Below are 17,778 nucleotides of genomic sequence, written 5' to 3'. Positions count from 1 at the left end.
CTAGGTTAGCACTTCCAAAACCCGCTGGCTCAGGCGAGACCTAAAAACGAAAGTGTCTGGCACCTGCTGCCCACCCCCTCAAGAAAGAGAAACCTTCCCTCCTTGAAGCCGACTTCTGAACAACAGTTCAAACACTAGTCCATCCGTGGTCGGACTGGCCTATAAGGGCCAGCCTGACAGTTCAGTGTGTGGGACGTGTTTTTTGGCTGTTTGTCTTCCTGTTTTCTGGTCTGCTTGGACGGTTTTTACTGTTGATTTACCGGACAATAAAACAATCATTGCCTGCAGCAAGGTCAAATATACAGCCTTTCAGACCTTGCAAAACAGTGTTTACAAGCTCACAACTGCCCCAATTGGAAAAGATGGGCTACTTTTTTTTATCTTTCCAATTCAGAAATTTGGGGTAGCTTTTATTTTGGTTACCAAGTCTATTTACTGTCCCAGTACGACCCTAAGTCCCTCTGTCCCTGGACGGAGGGAATGTCCTGCTACACGGTCTTTGTGACCCCACACTGGCCCCTAGAAAGGCAACCTTCACACTCAGGAAGTGTCATCAAAGACCTGAAGAAGTTCCACCACCTCTCTGCAACCCTGAAGGCACTACACTGGCTCCCTCTCCAGCCCCTATATCATCTTCAACACCAGCTTCTTTACAAACAAGGCCACCACAAAAGGCTAGAAGCCAGGACACTGTCAGGCTGGAGCCAGAAAACTGCAAAAAACTGAAAGAAACAGTAAACTATCCTTTTGCGCCTGCACCCCATTGAGCTGGCATGACATTCCCACCAGCATCCGTTCATTTCACTTGTGTTCAGTGCTCGGGTGGGTTTGCGCTTAACAAATATACTAACATACATTTGTTCTTCACCCACACGTGTTCTTATTACTGGTGGGATGTGGTCTGTCATGTAAAGTAGTATTTGTGGTGATTTATTTTACACACACTAGAATCTTTCAGCAGGTATGGAGGGAGTCCTGAGAATACTGCTTTGGCTAGTCCAGTTATGATGGGACCAGTGGGATTGTGTCCTGCAGCCTTTTGGCTACGTTAGATCGCAAAATGCAGCGTGGAGGAGGTAAAAGCAGATTTGTACTAGTTTGGTTTCAGGTTATAGCAAAACGCTAGGTTTTAATCTGTGTGTTGTAAGTTTGGTGGAGCTGCCCGTTCTAGTTAGCTGGCTTGCTGGACTAGGGCTTTCTGCTCTTGCCTGTGAGCCTCTAGGGCTTTTGGCTCCCGCCTGTGAGTATTTCAGGTTGTTCCATGCCTCCCAGTGGTTTAAATCATGTAGACATTTAAGTAGGGCGGTAAGGCATTACAGGCGGCTCGTTTTGTTTGTTTGTCATTCCCATGATGTGCATGGGAACTAGCGGAGTCACCATACAGTACTTGGAACTTGCGTAATTATGATGCAAAGGTGTTCCAATAAAATTATTTATTCTAGTGCACATTAATTTCTGTCGCAAAATGTTTACCAGCAAGCACAAGAATCAATGCATGGATGTATTCAGAAGTCCACTCTTTGAAAAAATGAGAGAAGAAAACAAGGACCGCAGGCATGTTCTCTTCAATGTATGGTATTAAAATTGGCAATGACCTAATTCTCGTAGGCAGCAAGGGCTAGATCTAAAAGTGGTTGGTGATGGTGCAGTGCATATGTGAGGTAAAACCAGTTGATAAAGGAATGTAGTGTGTAGCACATGGAAACAAAAGGTTGTGGTGTTTCTAGAGTACAAAAGTGGGGCTCAATAAGTTGTAGAAGTTCATGACCTTCGGATGATCATAAAACCACAGCCCTATTAGTAACAGTTGTTTCTTTCTCTATTAAATGACTTAAAAGGGGTTTTGTTCAGGATACAATTCTTGAGACTCTTATCTTAGCTCCCCTCCTGATGGGAGGAAGAACCTAGTCCGCATCTGTAGTAAACAGGTGAAAGAAAGAAAAAAAGAAAGAAAAGAGCAGAGGGTCTGTGAAATACTCCTGCAGAGTGGTGAAATGTTCATTGCACAGCGACTGGGCACCATCCCTTTACACCTATAGAGGGGTAGCAGCAGGCCCGGCTCTAGAATGTTTTCTTTGGGTGGGCCTTAAAGAAGCATGGGTGGGCCATGAAGATGAGTGGGTACTGGCCAAAAAACATTTAATCGATCAGATATTTTAGGTATTAGCATCTGTCCGCATTTAAAATTAACACAATAATCAGCACCCGAAGAACTGCTTTCTCTGAAGTGCTTCTGGCTCTGGTGAAGGGGAGGGACGCTGCTTGTCAAATCTTTAAGATGCAGAACTTTAAGTCTGCAGCATTTTCTTGGTCATGTGCAGTGGCAGAAATGTTTCTGCTGCCATACAGAGCCACTTTGCAACTTCTCATGTTTTAAAAAAAATCTTTGGCAGATTTTTACTTTGCAAAGCATTGAAGTTTTAAAATACGATGCAATAAGCCCAAAATCATAATTCAGTTTTCAGGATATCCATGCTGGTCGTTTGTGCACCACATGGGCAGCCAATAAACTCTGCTGACCTAACGCCTCTTCCCGGGCCTATAAAAGTATCCTGTGTCAAAAGTGTTAATCATTAAAATAAACGACAAGGGTGATCCCACGCAAAAACATTGGGGTGAAAAACGCTTGCTTTTTTTCAGTTCTGATTTGGCCTTGGGTGAGACAGGGTTTCCTTGGGTGGGCCTGGCCCACCCTCTAGAACCAGGCCTGGGTAGCAGGGTGAGCCTTGTATGCAGATCAGTACAGTTATTAAACATCAAGAGATGGGGATAGGGCTGTGTTTTGTGGGAGCCTCTGAGCGGTACGGTGCATCCGTGGAACACCTAGGGGTTGCTAGTTGAGTGTTGAAAAGTGAATATTCAGCGGCTGGTATTCTGCAATGAAACACAGCGTTTAAAAACGAGCTTCCATTTTACTCGGTGTCCGCGTTATGTACACAGAATATTGCTTTGAGGCTGTGTTCAGCGGTGCCTGGAAAGGGATAATGTTACTGCAGCCAGCGTTGGTGCCAGGGCAGCGTGCTTGACGTCCGAGCCTTCCTCAAGGCCTACCTCGAGGGGGCCGGAGAGCATCGCCTGGCGATGGCGCACTCGCCCGCTAGAGGGGTGGGCCACCGGGCTCTCGCAATGGCGAGACCCAGAGAGTGCATGCGGCCGGGAGCTGAAGAGGGGCCGTATGTCGAGTTAGCCCAGCCTGGCTGTAGCAGGCCCTGTCAGCGGAGGCGGCGCGGTATATGGACCGAAGGGAACACCTCACGCCATCACAACAGGCCCCGGGCGTTTAAACCCCGCACAGCCCAGCCAGGGAACGGGAGAGGCTGGGACCGAAAGGGGCTGCGCATAATTTGTAGCGCCTCAATACTATGTTTAAACAAGGAGAGCGCTTTCCCAGCATCCTGAATGAGCGCTTATCTTGGCTTAGAGACATTAAGCATTTTTGATAAAGCGCAGATATGTTTTTAAAGGTTTTCCGCTCTCCGGTGGTGGCTTCTTTCTCAGCAGAGTTCAGTTGTGACTTAATGTGGCACAGAGTAATATGCGACGTGCAGAGTGCAGCAATGGTATCTCTCATGCCTCCATCATCCTACTGCTAGGCGCTGTGCCCCCTCGGGTCACTCCCAGTGCACCAATAATGCTCCCTCCAACATCGGAGCAGATACAACACACACTCAGCCAGTCCACGCTCCCTGAGGCGCCAAGTAAACGCAAGGCACTACATTACGCGTTCAAGTTAATAGCGTTTTCAGATATCTCTCGCACTAAATTTCCCCAAGCCCCGGCTTCATACCTCGTGCATATTTTGCACGCTACTTGAAGGGTCATAGTTAATTGTAAAGAGAATTGGGTTCATTTTCAGTTTATTCCGTGCAGACAAACAAATCCTTCCTGAACACTGTACTGGCTATCTTTCCCTTTAGAGCTGCTTAGCCATGAAAACCCCTATTGCTTGAGGAGAGATTTAGCAGCCGCGGTTTTGATTTGTTGGGTACCAAGTTGATCTGTAGTGAGATGTGCAGAAGAATAGAGTAGCAAGGGGGCAGAGCGGGCAGGACACTTTCGAAGGTTTCGCGGGGCATGGGTGCAAGGGGATCCTGCTTACTGTTCTATCCTAAAGAATGGGCTCTGTATAAGGCGTTCAGCTATGGAAGCAGATTTGAGAATTTGTTAGCAATGTGTTGGTGCGTATGGAGGATTTTAAAAATTCTGCAAGTTCATTGCATGGGTCCTGCAAAAGGATAAAAGATCTTGGGCATGGGTGTGCACAAATCTTTCTTGCATTTGTGTATTGCATTTCTACAGTGTGTTGTTTTATATTGTCTTGTTATAGGGTCGTTGATCACCCAGTTTGCTCACACGGGTGGTTTATCATTTTTAGTCTAGTCCATTTGAAATCCGATTGTTGCTCACCGTGGGTGCATCATTCAATCTTTTGACTCTAACAATGGCAAGAACAAACACCTGTGTGGGTCCTCGGTCTCTTAAAGCCTTTAATGATAGTTTGCAGACCTGGTACATCCATAACCAGAAGGGCAATGAATTCACAGAGGAATGCATCCGTATCAGTGGTGTTCTGCCTAGTCATAAAGTGCAGGCCACATTTCGTATACCCACAACCTGACTAACTCAGATATGCTGCAATGACACACTATTTAACAAATAATGGTTCTTTCTTATTTAAATTCTCTCTAGAAGGCTGGTGCAAATTGAAGCAAAGCCCATGTTAGGCCACACCCCGTTTGCAGGTTTGAAAGATTGAAGGGTACCTGGAGTGCCCTGGATTGTCCATTAGATATTCCTCATTCATTATTTGGAGAAGGAAGCATTTTCAACCTGGAATACTTTAAAATCTCTGTAAGGAACTCTACAGGCTACAACTCTTTCCCTGATTTTAACTGCCTACTTACTCTCCTGGTTTTCTGTACTTGCTTAGGCCTTCCTCCGTTATACAAACCCTCTGGTTTTAAAGTTGAGCCTGCCCGCGCATGCACAAGCGCATACGTCCCGCTTGCGAGATACTGTTGTTAACAAAAAGGGCTCGGAGCTGCCCATTGCTTATCATTTGTTGGCTTGCTTGGAACTCTTCTTTACAGCCTCGTAACTTGTCAAGGCAGAACTAACATCATTTCCGTTCCTCTCTGTGGAGCAGGGATCAAACACTGATTCATTCAACTTAATCAGTGTATTGAGGTACCATTTTGAGCTGTTTAACTTTTAGTGCACTGCAAACCGAAGGCACGTGACTGGCAAAAATGTGCCCAGCAGGACAAACAAAATTGCAAAGATTTATTTTCTATGGTTAACTTTTTTATTTTGCCAAGTCTTCTTTTCTCACTTTGCACTCATGTTTTCTTTTGTTTTTGCTTGTGGACACTGTTCCTAAAAGACAAGGATTTTTTTTTTTGCAAAGCGGCATTGTTTTTTCGTTATGTGTAATTTCTGAAATGCTTTAACACATAATCATGCAGTACCTCCCCAATCCACCCTACTCCAATCCGCCCCATGCCAATCCCACCCCAATCAGCCCCACTCAATCCAATCCAATCCACCCAACTTCAATCAAAACCACTCACCCCACTCCCGTCCACCCACTCCAATCCAAAACAATCTGCCCCACTTCAATCTTCCGCACTTTAATCTGCCTCACTCCAATGCAAAAAATCTACCCCACTCTAATCCAAAACAATCTGCCGCACTTGTATGTAAAACAGTCTGCCCGACTCAAATCTAAAACAGTCTGTCCCACTCCAATCCAAAACAGTATGTCTCACTCCAGCCTGCTCCACGTCAATCCAAAAAATTTGCCCCACTCCAGTCAACCCTGCTCCTATCCAAAACAATCTGCACCACTCCAACCAACTCCACTCCTATCTACCCCACTCCAATCCACCTCATTCAAATCACAAACAGTCTGCCCCACTCTAGTCCGCCCCTCTCCAGTCTGCACCACTCCAATCCAAAACAATCTGCCCACTCCAATTTGCTCCGATCCAAAACAATCTGCCCTACTACAGTCTGCACCACCTAACCTAATCCACCCACTCCATCCTAATTCACCCTACTCCAATCCACCCACTACAGTCCAGCCCAATCTACCCCCACTCCACTCCAAAACAATCTTCCCCTCTCCAATCCAACACTATGTTCCCCAGTCCAATCCAAAACAATCTGCCCCACTCCAATCCAAAACAATCCTCCCCACTCCAATCCAAAACGATCCGCCCCAGTCCAATCCAAAACAATCTGCCCCACTCCAATCCAAAACAATCCTCCCCACTCCAATCCAAAACGATTCCCCCAGTCCAATCCAAAACAATCCGCCCCACTCCAATCCAAAACAATCCGCCCCACTCTAATCCAAAACAATCCTCCCCACTCCAATCCAAAATGATCTGTCTCACGCCAATCCACAACATTGTCTCACTCAATTCAACACAGAGTTCCCCACTCCAATCCAAAACAATCTGCCCCACTCCAATCCAGACGAATCTGCCCCACTCCAATCCAAAACAATCCACCCCCTCTAATGCACCCACCTCAATCCAATACCCCATCCAATTTAACTACTCCAAGCCAATCCATCCCACCCCTATCCAATCCATTCAAATTCAATCTACCCCACCTCACTGCAATCCTAGCTACTCCACTCCAATCCACCTCACCCCAATCCAATCCACGCCACTCCAGTCCAATCCACCCCACTCCAATCATCCCACTCCTCTCCACCCCACCCCACCTCAATCCATCCCACTCCAGTCTAATCCACTACATCCAGTCCTCACCACTCCAATCCACCTCACTCCATTGCAGTCCAATCAACCCCCACTCTACCCCAATCCCCACCATCCCATTTCAGGCAACCCCACTCAATCCAATCCATGCAGCCCAAAAACACACTCTAATTCACCCCAATCCAATCCACCTCACTCCAATTCACCCCTCCAGTCTATTCCACCCCTCCACTGTAATTCACCCTACTCCAAACCGCCCTACTCTAATCCAATCAACCTCACCCCATTTCAATCCACTCCACTCCATTTCAGTCCACTCTAATCCAATCCAGTCCACCCATTCCAATCCACCCACTCAATCCAACCCTTGTTACCCAAGTCCAATCAACTCCAATCCTCCCCATTACCTCAATCCACTCTTATTCGACCCCTCTCCAATCTGTGCCACTCCATGCCACTCCACTCTACGACACTACACTCTACAACACACTCTGCCACTAAACTCTACTACACTCTACGACAACAAAGCCAGTCTACGGCACTTTACTTCCCTCTAGAACACTCCACATCATTAACTTTTAGCCATGCTGAACAGCAGCCACACTGGTGTACAACATGGCAAAACCACGTTGCAAAAACCAAAAGCTCTTGTATAGGCGTGACCTATGTGGTTTGCCAATGCTTGTTTAAGAAATGTAGGGATTCTCCCATGTGAAGGTGGATAGGTGCTGCCGGTTTTCTTTTGGCACCATTGGGCAGTATTGTTCCACACGCAATTTCTTTTCTTGAAATTGTGACCTACGTTGTAATCAGTCTGTCATTTTTCAGTTCAACACAGTCTTATGTTTTTTAACATGGTCTAACTCAAGACTGAAACCAGATTAATATGCAGGTAGATTAGATATTTTTTTGATAATTAAGAATCCCTGCAATCTGTAAATTGTCTCCAATGCAGAACAGTATTCTCTTCCCTCATGGGGTTAATGATAAAATTGGTAAAGTCTGGGAAACACAGATTGTTGACTATGTTTCCTGTTTGACGAAATTATCACAATTTGTAAGTGTTGATCAGTTACCTTTGCGTTATAACATTTTTCGTTTCTTTAACCTTTTCGAGAACACCTGTGCATTTAATCATGCACCACTTGAAATGAACATTGAGTGGGGTGGTATTTGTTTTTATAAGTCCATTAGGGTTTTCTAGTCTCCCCTTCAGGAAATTAATATAATTGGGAAATGTCCTCGCCCAATCAATCAACCAATCATAGAATTTGTAAAGCGCACTACTTACCCGTGAGGGTCTCAAGGCGCTGAGGGGAGGGGGCTGCTGCTACTGCTCGAAGAGCCAGGTCTTGAGGAGCCTCCTGAAAGTGAGCAGATCCTGGGTCTGCCGCAGGTGGGTGGGGAGGGTGTTCCAGGTCTTGGCGGCGAGGAAGGAGAAGGATCTGCTGCCGGACAATGTATGTTGGATTCGCGGGACGGCGGCAAGGGTGAGGCTGGTGGAGCGGAGCTGGCGGGCGGGTGTGTAGAAGTTGAGTCTGTTGTTCAGGTAGGCTGGTCCGGTGGTGTGGAGTGCTTTGTGTGTGTGGGTGAGGAGCTTGAAGGTGATCCTCTTGTTGACGGGGAGCCAGTGCAGGTCTTTTAGGTGGGTGGTGATGCGGCTGCGTCGAGGGATGTTGAGGATTAGGCGGGCCGAGGCGTTCTGGATGCTTTGCAGTCACAGTAGGTGTTTGGTCTGAATTCCTGCGTAGAGTGCGTTGCTGTAGTCCAGCCTGCTGCTGACGAGGGCTTGGGTCATCGTTCTTCTGGTGTCGGTTGGGATCCACTTGTAGATCCTGCGAAGCATGCCGAGGGTGTTGTAGCAGGAGGAGGAGACGGCGTTGACCAGCTTAGACATGGAGAGGGAGGAGTCAAGGATGAATCCCAGGTTGCGTGCGTGGTCCGTGGATGTCGACGCTTTCCTATTGTGGTCGGCCACCAGGAGTCGTCCCAGGCCGAAGGGGTGTGGCATAGGATGAGGACTTCCGTCTTGTCCGAGTTCAGCTTCAGGCGGCTGCTCCTCATCCACTCGGCGACGGCCTTCATTCCCTCGTGGAGGTTGGTTTTCGGCAGTGTGCGGGTCCTTGGTGAGGGAGAGGATGAGCTGGGTGTTGTCGGCGTAGGAGATGATGTTCAGGTCGTGTTGGCGGGCTACTTGTGCGAGGGGGGCCATGTAGACGTTGAACAGGGTCGGGCTGAAGGATGAGCCCTGGGGTACGCCGCAGATGAGGTCGGTTGCTTCGGATCGGTAGGTTAGGAGGCGTACTCTCTGGGTTCTGCCGGAGATGAAGGATGTGGTCCAGTCCTGGATTCCGGCTTCTTGGAGGCGTGATCTTAGTGTGCGGTGGCAGACCGTATCGAAGGCGGCAGACAGGTCCAGGAGGATGAGGGCTGAGGTTTTGCCGTTGTCTAGTTGGTGCATGATGTCGTCTGTGGCGGCGATGAGGGCTGTCTCGGTGCTGTGGTTCCGTCTGAATCCGAACTGCGACGGGTCCAGGATGTTGTTGTCCTTGAGGTGGCGGGTCAGCTGTATGTTGGCGATTTTCTCAATGACCTTCGCCGGAAAGGGGAGCAGGGAGATGGGCCGGAGGTCCTTGGGGTCCGCCTTGGGCTTTTTGAGGAGGGCGTTGATTTCGGCGTGCTTCCAGCTTTCCGGCAAAGTCGCTGTGTCGAAGGAGATGTTGATGACCTTCTGTAGATGGGGTGCGATGGTGGCGTCTGCTTTGTTGAACACGTGGTGTGGGCAGTTGTCTGATGGTGAAGCCGAGCGGATGGAGTTCATGACCTTGCGTGTCTCGTCGTCGGTGACGTGGGCCCAGGAGGTCAGCTGGTTGGTGCAGGTTGCGTTCGGGGTGGGGTCTGTCGTAGTCGGGGTGGACTGGGTGTTTAAACTGTCGTGGATGTCGACGATCTTGAGATGGAAGAAGGTGGCCAGTGAGTCGCACAGTCCTTGCGAGGGCGGGATGTCGTTGGGGTTGGAGAGTTCCTTCACTATGTGGAAGAGCTCTTTGCTTTCGTGTGCGTTGTTATCCAGGCGGGTTTTGAAAGCGGATCTCTTGGTTGTCCTGATGAGTTGGTGGTGCCTGCGGGTGGCGTCCTTGTGGGCAGCGTGGCTGTCTGGCGTGCGGTCGTGGAGCCATTTCTTCTCCAGCTTCCGGCATGTGTGTTTGGAGGTCCGGAGCTCTTTGGTGAACCAGGCAGCTTTCTTGCTGGGGTGGTTGATGGAGGGTCGGGGCGAGAGTGTTGGCGCAGTCTTCGATCCACTGTCTGAGATTACGGGTGGCTGGGTCAGTGGGTGGGTTCAGGGCGAGGGTGGAGGTCAGCTGGTCCTCGGTGACTTTGCCCCAGCAGCGGCGAGGCAGCTGTTACGTGCGGTGGTGCGTGGTTGGTTTCTTGAATGTGAAGTGGATGCAGCGGTGGTCGGTCCAGTGGAGTTTGGTGGTGTTGTTGAAGGCGACGTGGGTGCTTGTGGAGAAGACGGGGTCGAGCGTGCGGCCGGCGGCGTGGGTGGGTTCGGTGACGAGTTGTCGGAGGCCAAGGTTGGCGAGGTTGTCGATCAGAGTGGTGGAGTTGGCATTGTTGTTGTTCTCGAGGTGGAAGTTAGCACAAATCACAAAATAGGGGCTAGTTAAGTCTCTTGTGTGGGCAGTGGCTGCTTCAAGACTAGCCAGTCACTATTAAAAAGTGTTAAATGACAACAAATAGACTCTCTCTGGTGTCCAAGGTGTAACAAAGAAGCCGCTAATTGGATTAATAGTCTGTTATTTAGTTGAAAAGTGAGCTATATTGGTTAGGCATCGTCAACATAGTTTTTCTATTATTTTTTTTTTCCTGTTGGATAACTTGCTCCCAGTTGATTTTGATATTCTTGAGAGCTTGAGGGTGGACGTGATATCGGTGGATATGCATACAAGAATCCTGAGTTCCACTTAAGGCGGAACTCCGCTTTGAGTGAGAGACACCTTGGAAAGTGCCCAAAAGAGCTGATATTGCTCGCTTTCGGCGGTGGCGAACAGATAGTCAAAGTTCTCCCCATTCGCGGAAAAGTCCCTGCATTGCCTCTGGCTGTAACTGCTACTCGTGATCCGCTAGGCGCTGAGTGCATCCGCCAAGCAAATGTTCCTCAGCTCCAGAAGGTTGTTGTGGACTCTGTGCCAAAGTCCAGAAGCCTCTGATCTCCACCTCTAATAGATGGCCACCCCCTACCCAGACTTCAGATCCCATTACAGAGACCGCAAATGCCACTTGGCGTGCTGGACCAGCAGGAGGCCATCAGTTCCAGCAGCCTTAGAGTCGGCCTCATTCCAGGATCAAGGTTGAAAGATCGGGATCATAATCTGAGTGTCCTGGACTCTCTTTCCATAGGGAAAGGCACGGAACGAAACAGGGTCTAGCATGGCTCAGAAGAAGGGGACTATCCTACAAGGAGTCAGGTGTGTCTACGGCACGTTGATATTGAATCCCAAAGATAACAGGAGATCCAACGTAGTCTGTAGGTGGTGATTACTGCCTCGGGCGGGCCCCAGTTAGGGGAGGATTGGCACTCCTGACCTCTGAAGATGCGCTGCAACCACCACCATCACTTTTGTGGACACCATGGGTCACTGGTGAAACCAAAAGGGAGTACAGCAAGCTGAATATGCTCTTGTCCCACCACAAACAATAGGAAACGCCGGTGGGGCATCAGGACGGGAATATGGAAATAGGCATCCTGCAGGTCCCATTCTACCACCCAGTCTCCATGGTCTAAGGCAAGCAAGACTTGGGCCAATATGAGCAGATTGGATTTTTCCTTCTAGAGAAGGCATTGAGAGGCTGCAGGTCTAAAATATGGCGGAGGTCTCGGAACTTTTTGGGCACCAGGAATCAGGATGTATAACCACCACACCCTACTTCTGGTGCGGGCACCATCTCGATAGCCCTTTGGCCAAAAAGGCTTGCACTTCCTGCCGCAAAACGGAAAGACGGTCCTCTGTCACTCATTGGGGAGACGGTGGAAGTTGCAGCAGCGCAGAAAGGAAGGGGAGGGCAGAACCCTCCTGAACAATTTGCAGAGCCCAACTGTCTGATGTTATGGCCTGCCAACCCGGCACAAATCCTTGTTTCCTGCCTACCACTGGGTGGCTGTCCTCCACGAAGGGCACTCTAAAAGACATTGTCTTGAAAACTAGTGGGCCTCATCTAGGCATGGCGCCGAATGGCAACACTGGTGTCGATGGCCCAATTGATGGAATCGGTGGTGTCCCAGCTGCAATTAATCATGAACTTGGCAGCATCCCGGCTTCCTGAATGGCCTGCGCAAGGGCAGGTCGAAGATCTTCGGGGACACCTGGCAGGACTTGAGCCACAGAGTGCCAAAGGGCTTAGGAATAGCGCCCCAGCAGGAACCTTGTATTTACTGACCTGAGCACCAAGCTGGTGGATATAAATACTAGTTTGCCAAAGTTTTCAACACATTTTGACTCCCTCTCTAAGGGAGTAGTTGGGTATGTGTTGGGATTGGTATTACTTGCGCATATTTGTACCATCAAACATTCAGGGGAGGGCGCTGAGATAGAAAAGCAGCTTCGCTCGCGGAAGGGCGATGGCGTTGCGCAGTTTAGCAGTTGACTGGTGGAACAGAGCAAGGTTTGGTCCATGCCCCCAATAAGGTGTTTGTTAAGGCCTTGTTAAATGGCAGAAGGGTTCAGAAGATGTTTGCTCCGGCAAGAGAAACTCTGTCAATCGGTTAGTCTTTACCTCCAAGGTGGGGAGCTGGCGGTCTGGGACTTCAGCCGCCCTACGGATTCCCATGGTGTAGGAAGCGTACTGCTCTGTGGGTGGTCCAAGGGGTGAGAGAAGGCCTGTTTCTGTGGGCGGTATCAAGACCACTAGCCTCCTACAAGTCATCATACCAGTTGTCCTCTTGATAGGGCTGAGCAAACTCATTACCCACATCATAATATTTGTAAGAGTCCGTTCAAAATAGTGAATGTAAAGCATGTTGTCTTCCCTGTGAAGGTAACTAACAAGCGGAGAATGCAGCACCGCAGCACCACAACTGTTACTGGGTACAGCGTCAGGGGAGGCCAGGCTGGTGCTGTCTCAGAGTTGGACAGCACTCTTGGTCTGGAGTTGATCGACTCAGTACTGGCGTTGAAGTCCCAGGGAACAGTGGGGACCACGGTGCCAAAAGCAGGGTCTGGACTGATGCCAGAGGTGTTGTAACAGAGCCAAAGGGTCCAGCTGGCAGGGCCGGACTGGCCATAGCGGGCACCGGGTAATCCCCCGGTGGGCCGCACGAGTGGGGGCCGGTTTTGGGCCGCTGGGAGCCGTTTTTGTTACAGGGCCGTTCTTACAGCTTAGCTGCAAAATCGGCCCTGTAACAAAATCGTCCGAAAACCGGCCCTGGCAAAGAGCTCGGCCACACCCCCAACCCCCGGGGGGAGGGGGGCCGCCAAGCACTTTGCCAGGGCCTGTTTTGGTTCCCAGTCCGGCCCTGCCAGCTGGTGTTGAGGTAAACCTGCCGGAGGGCCCTCTCGGCTTCTTGGGGTTCAAGCACGTGCCAGAGGGAGTCGCCAAGGATCTGTAGATCAATAGCATGGCTGCGCAGAACTCTTTTCGATCGATCGATCTGTTGCGGAGTGGCAAATAGCCATAGAAACTCCGTGAGGGATCGACTCCAAAGTTAGCCAACTCTGAGAGCGAGGTCTATGGCACCGCACCCTTGCCTGCAATTGGCGAGAGGGAGCTGAGCTTCATTCTGATTTCTTTTCAGAGTTAAGACGATTTGGATCGCAACGAAGACTGCCCTCCCAAGTGGCTTCTGCGACTTTTGTAGCGTGAACAGGACCAAACGTTGGATTTGGATGGTGACTTAGAGTGATTTTGTCAAGGAGTCTTCTTATATTTGAAAATGTAAAACTTCACCTTGTGGTCCAGGAGGGCCATCAGGCTCTTTGATACACAGTCACTGCAGACCTTGAAATCTTGGCTCGACCCCAGATACCCCTGATGGGGATCTCTCAGACATTTGCTTGTGACAGTCACTGTAGGGATTAAAACCCTTCTGTTGAAAACGTGGAAAATTTTTGAGGTAAAGAGTTTCTAAGAGACGAGTAGGGGGTCCAGATTCACAACAAGAAGCGCAGAAAAAAAAGAACTGACCTCAGTGCAGATAGAGGCGCTGTACGCCATTCTCAGAGTGGAACGGCGTCGGTGTGAAACTGCACAGCACCACTTACCGGCATACAGGGGTATTGCTGAAAGCCTTCCGGATCCACTGTGACGCCTGGGGAAAATTCAAAGGGTGAGGAATCTGTGGCTAGAAGTCTCTGTCAAAAATTATATTTAGACCATACAGACCTCCGCAACATAAAACAAGTGATACAAAACGTAACCAAATGGAAATGCAAACAGCATATTGAAAAAGCTATAAAAAACAGAACTCAAATATCTATAACTCGAACAATAAACATGCTAAAGAATAACAGCAGTACAAAACAAACAAAAAATACAACTAGACACTGTATTTAAAGAAGCAGAATGTCTAGATCTCCGGTTGAACATTCTGCAACCTTAGAGCTCATTGAATAGAAACAAACATTGGTACATTATTTGATTCCTGACGTAAGATCATATTGAAAACTGTGTGTCTCGCCCTTTGGTAACTACAGAGACTTGTTGAATGAGTGAGACATGATCTAAAATGTAATCCTTTTTGTCTCCCCAGGGTATATTGAACAACCTGGCCAAGACAACCAGCCCAGCATTGCTGAGATGAAACTCAAAGAAGAGATTGTGGTTAAAATTGTGGAGCAAGAAGAAGAAGAAAGGTCTGTACACTCTCCAGAGGAGCCACCGAGCCAAGATCATTTTCCATCAGTTGAAACACCTTACTTGAGCCCCTTTGGGAAGGCAGACTATAAAACAAGCTTTCAACGACGAGCAGAGGAAGGTGACAGCTCAGGACAGGACTCGCTTTATCTACAGCAGCAGCAAGTCCGGGTGATGCAACTAGGATTTGAAAGTGTCAACCACAACTTGTGTCTCCTGCAGCACAGTGTGCAAGACCTGAACAGCAGCGTCCGGCTTATGGCACGGACCCTAGAAGCTATTAAAAATGTTTATGTGAAAAACAATGCTGGGCCAGTATCCTCCTCAAATTCTTGCACCCAGACCACAGCTGGCTATCGCAGTCCTGCATCTCCAGCCGCTGAGGACAGAAGCAGAAGCCATGTAACCGAGAGCAGCAGTAGAAGTAGCAGTCGCAGCTCCAGCGGCACCTCGCAGGAACGCGGTCCAAGCCTACCACTGAAGAACATCAAAAGAGAAAAAACTAACGGAGACTATTACACCTTGGGAGATGCCTGATATACATAAAAACTGAAACTCTTATTTTGAAGGTGTGGGTAATAAGTCATTTTTTCAGTTTTTTAAATCCTTTCTAGAGCATGTGAAGAGCAAGTTGTGATCCTTTGGCAGCGGGAACGCAGTTAGATATTGGGAGAGGTAAAATGACTTACAGGTGGATACACAGTAGATAATGTTTTTCCCTAATGTTTTCAGGGATAACCAAAAATAGCCCTCCAAACAGACTAATTTCAGAAGTAGAATAAATCTTGTTCTGAATAAATCCAACTTGCTTTGGAGACCTAAGAAGGAAAGGGGCCCCCTTGCAGCGAGTCAGATTGTACCCTGAAGTCTATCGGCTACTGACATATCCTGGCGTTAGTGCACTTTATTTGGCTTATCTAATCAAGATAAATATTCCCACATTTGGGAACGGGTTTGGGACCTGCATGAATTGGAAAGACCTTATTGCTGAACCTGTATGGATATGGTTAAGCACAGCAAATAGCAGTGCCTTTATACTTAAATACATTTTAATTTAGAGTTCCGATTATGACTTTGGCGGTGTGGCGCTGGGTCAGTCTCGCCCCCGCACCACCAAAGCCGCGGTTTAGAGATTAAGTTTCCCACTGTCTGGCAGGCTTTTTTTTGGCGTTCCCACGGCAGGTCCTCTAAAAACAGGCACCGCAATGGGAATGTATAAACAGTTCCTGCATGGCATGGACTTTTTAGTCCATGCCATGCAGGAACTGGTGTGTATGCACACAGGCGGCACATGTTGTGCCCTCCTGTGAGCAATCACAGGGTGCAAAGGGCCCTGTTGGGCGTTTTTTGTCTCCTCTCTGCCAGGGTTTTCATGAAAACCCTGGCTGAGAGGAGACTCCTAATATGCTTGGCGAGATTGCGGCGGTCCCACCAAGCATATTGATGCCCAACACTGTCCGGGAACGGCGGCTGTGGCGGTCCCTCCACCCAACTCATAACAGGGCAGTGGGGAGACCGCTACTGCTGCGCCCCCAGGAGTCTGGCAGTCTGTGGACCGCCAGACTTGTAATCGGGGCCTTAGTGTGTTTTTTGTTATGCCCTGGCCTTCATCCTTGCTTGCTGTCAAGGAACCGCAACTTTTCAGTGGATAACACCAAAGATGGAATTTTGTTAATTTTGAAGATTTGGCACTACTGGTACCCAACTCCGGGGTAGTGTACTTTATGCATTTGTTTGGTATTGCAGTAAATCCTCAACATTTTTTGTTAATCAGTAAAACAAGACCCACTGTAGCTGAAAGATCATCTATATACTCCAAATGCAACCTATGCGAGGTAACATCTTGACCCCCAAAAAATAAGTGACTACACGCTCTCATGTTGAGCTATAGGTGTCGTTGACAGCATTCACCAGTTCCTTGGTAATTTCTTTGTAGCTGTTGTGGGAAGTTGCACTGAGGGCTACGACCAGTCACTCAAACTTGAAAAATCAACAGCTTAACAGTACAAAAGTGGGGCCGTCCATACATGTGGGAAAGCTGACGGTCAGGCCTTACTGTAAATAAAGACTTGCAACCACTGATGATCTGGACCTTTTGGCTGTCCTGGATTTATTGCAGTATTTGGTACTGCAGAGTTTGTGGTGTTTTCTTGAGGGTGAGGAGCTGCAGCAGTTTTGAATTATCTATTGCCCTACGCGCGTTAGTAATTGCAGATCATCTTCACCGGTTTTTTGATTCAGTGATACTGTTCTGTATGTCCTAAAAGCTTGGTGTGAAAATAACCAATAGAAAATGTGTCCTACAGTTGAGGGCATGTGATATGTTGCTGCTCCTATCATTACTAGATTTCAGGTGAAGACCAAACCGATATTATAAAATAAACTATTGAAGCAGTATTTGTCCTTTGGATTAATCAGGGGAACGATAACTATAAAGCTGTTGTTACTGCACTCTGTAATGCTGGGGTGTCCATCCTCTGTCCAGCAGGGCTGGTTCCATGTCAGATTTTCAGGAAATCCTCACATGCTTTATTTATTTTTATACAGTGACTAAAAGCTGACGTTCATTTCCATAGACAGTCAGTTCTGTCTGGATGATATGGCCACACCAGTTCATTTCCTAAAAAAGTATTTTGTTGCTGTTAAGCTCAAGATCTATAAACTGCCCCTCCTCCTTGTTACCCGACATGGCATCCTGGTACTCTTGGCTATATTGGTTGCATCTGACATCTACAAGTGGTGGGTTAAGCTTTGTGTGTCATAGCTCATCCCATCGAAGGGAGCTTTCAAATCGAAGTGTGTCTTCTGACCGCATTCTGATTCTCTGTGAAGTTTGTGGGTGGTCCGCATGTCTGGTTGGCTAACCCATGTGCATGGTGTCCGTTGGTCTGCTCATTGTGGGCAGTCAGAACAGAGGATGCTCCAGAGTAGATGTGGGCCTGCCACCTTACTGTGAACCAGAGTCTGCAACCAGTCATGTGTGTGCAGTTGTTTATCAGTCACCAGTTGTGTGTGTTCGAGAGAACATATCAGTGGTGTAAAGAAACTTGAGGGGTCCCCCTTGCAAGGTACATGGAGGGGTCCCCCTTTGGACTCAATCGGGAGCTCTCAGGCCCGGGTACTGTGCTGAGGGGGCCCCTTGCAGCTCGGGTCCCCCGCACTGCGGGGGCCTATGTTACGCCAATGGAACTTATGC

The 17,778-nt window shown here is 48.5% G+C and overlaps 1 protein-coding gene across 1 annotated transcript in view; it reads left to right on the top strand.

Moving 5' to 3' along the window:
- Positions 1-16,673, top strand: part of LOC146799636 (uncharacterized) — a 31,799-nt gene extending 15,126 nt beyond the window's left edge. The window contains exon 2 of the mRNA XM_085627234.1: positions 14,479-16,673. Within this exon, the coding sequence (XP_085483360.1) occupies positions 14,479-15,119 (641 nt within the window). The 3' untranslated portion in view covers positions 15,120-16,673. The remainder of the gene's footprint in view (positions 1-14,478) is intronic.
- The last annotated feature ends 1,105 nt before the right edge of the window (positions 16,674-17,778 follow it).

This window comes from Triturus cristatus, chromosome 9 (assembly GCF_964204655.1).
Source record: "Triturus cristatus chromosome 9, aTriCri1.1, whole genome shotgun sequence".
Taxonomy (NCBI): Eukaryota; Metazoa; Chordata; class Amphibia; order Caudata; family Salamandridae; genus Triturus; species Triturus cristatus.
The sequence above is the reverse complement of the archived record's forward strand: the minus strand, read 5'-3'. Positions and strand labels throughout refer to the sequence as shown.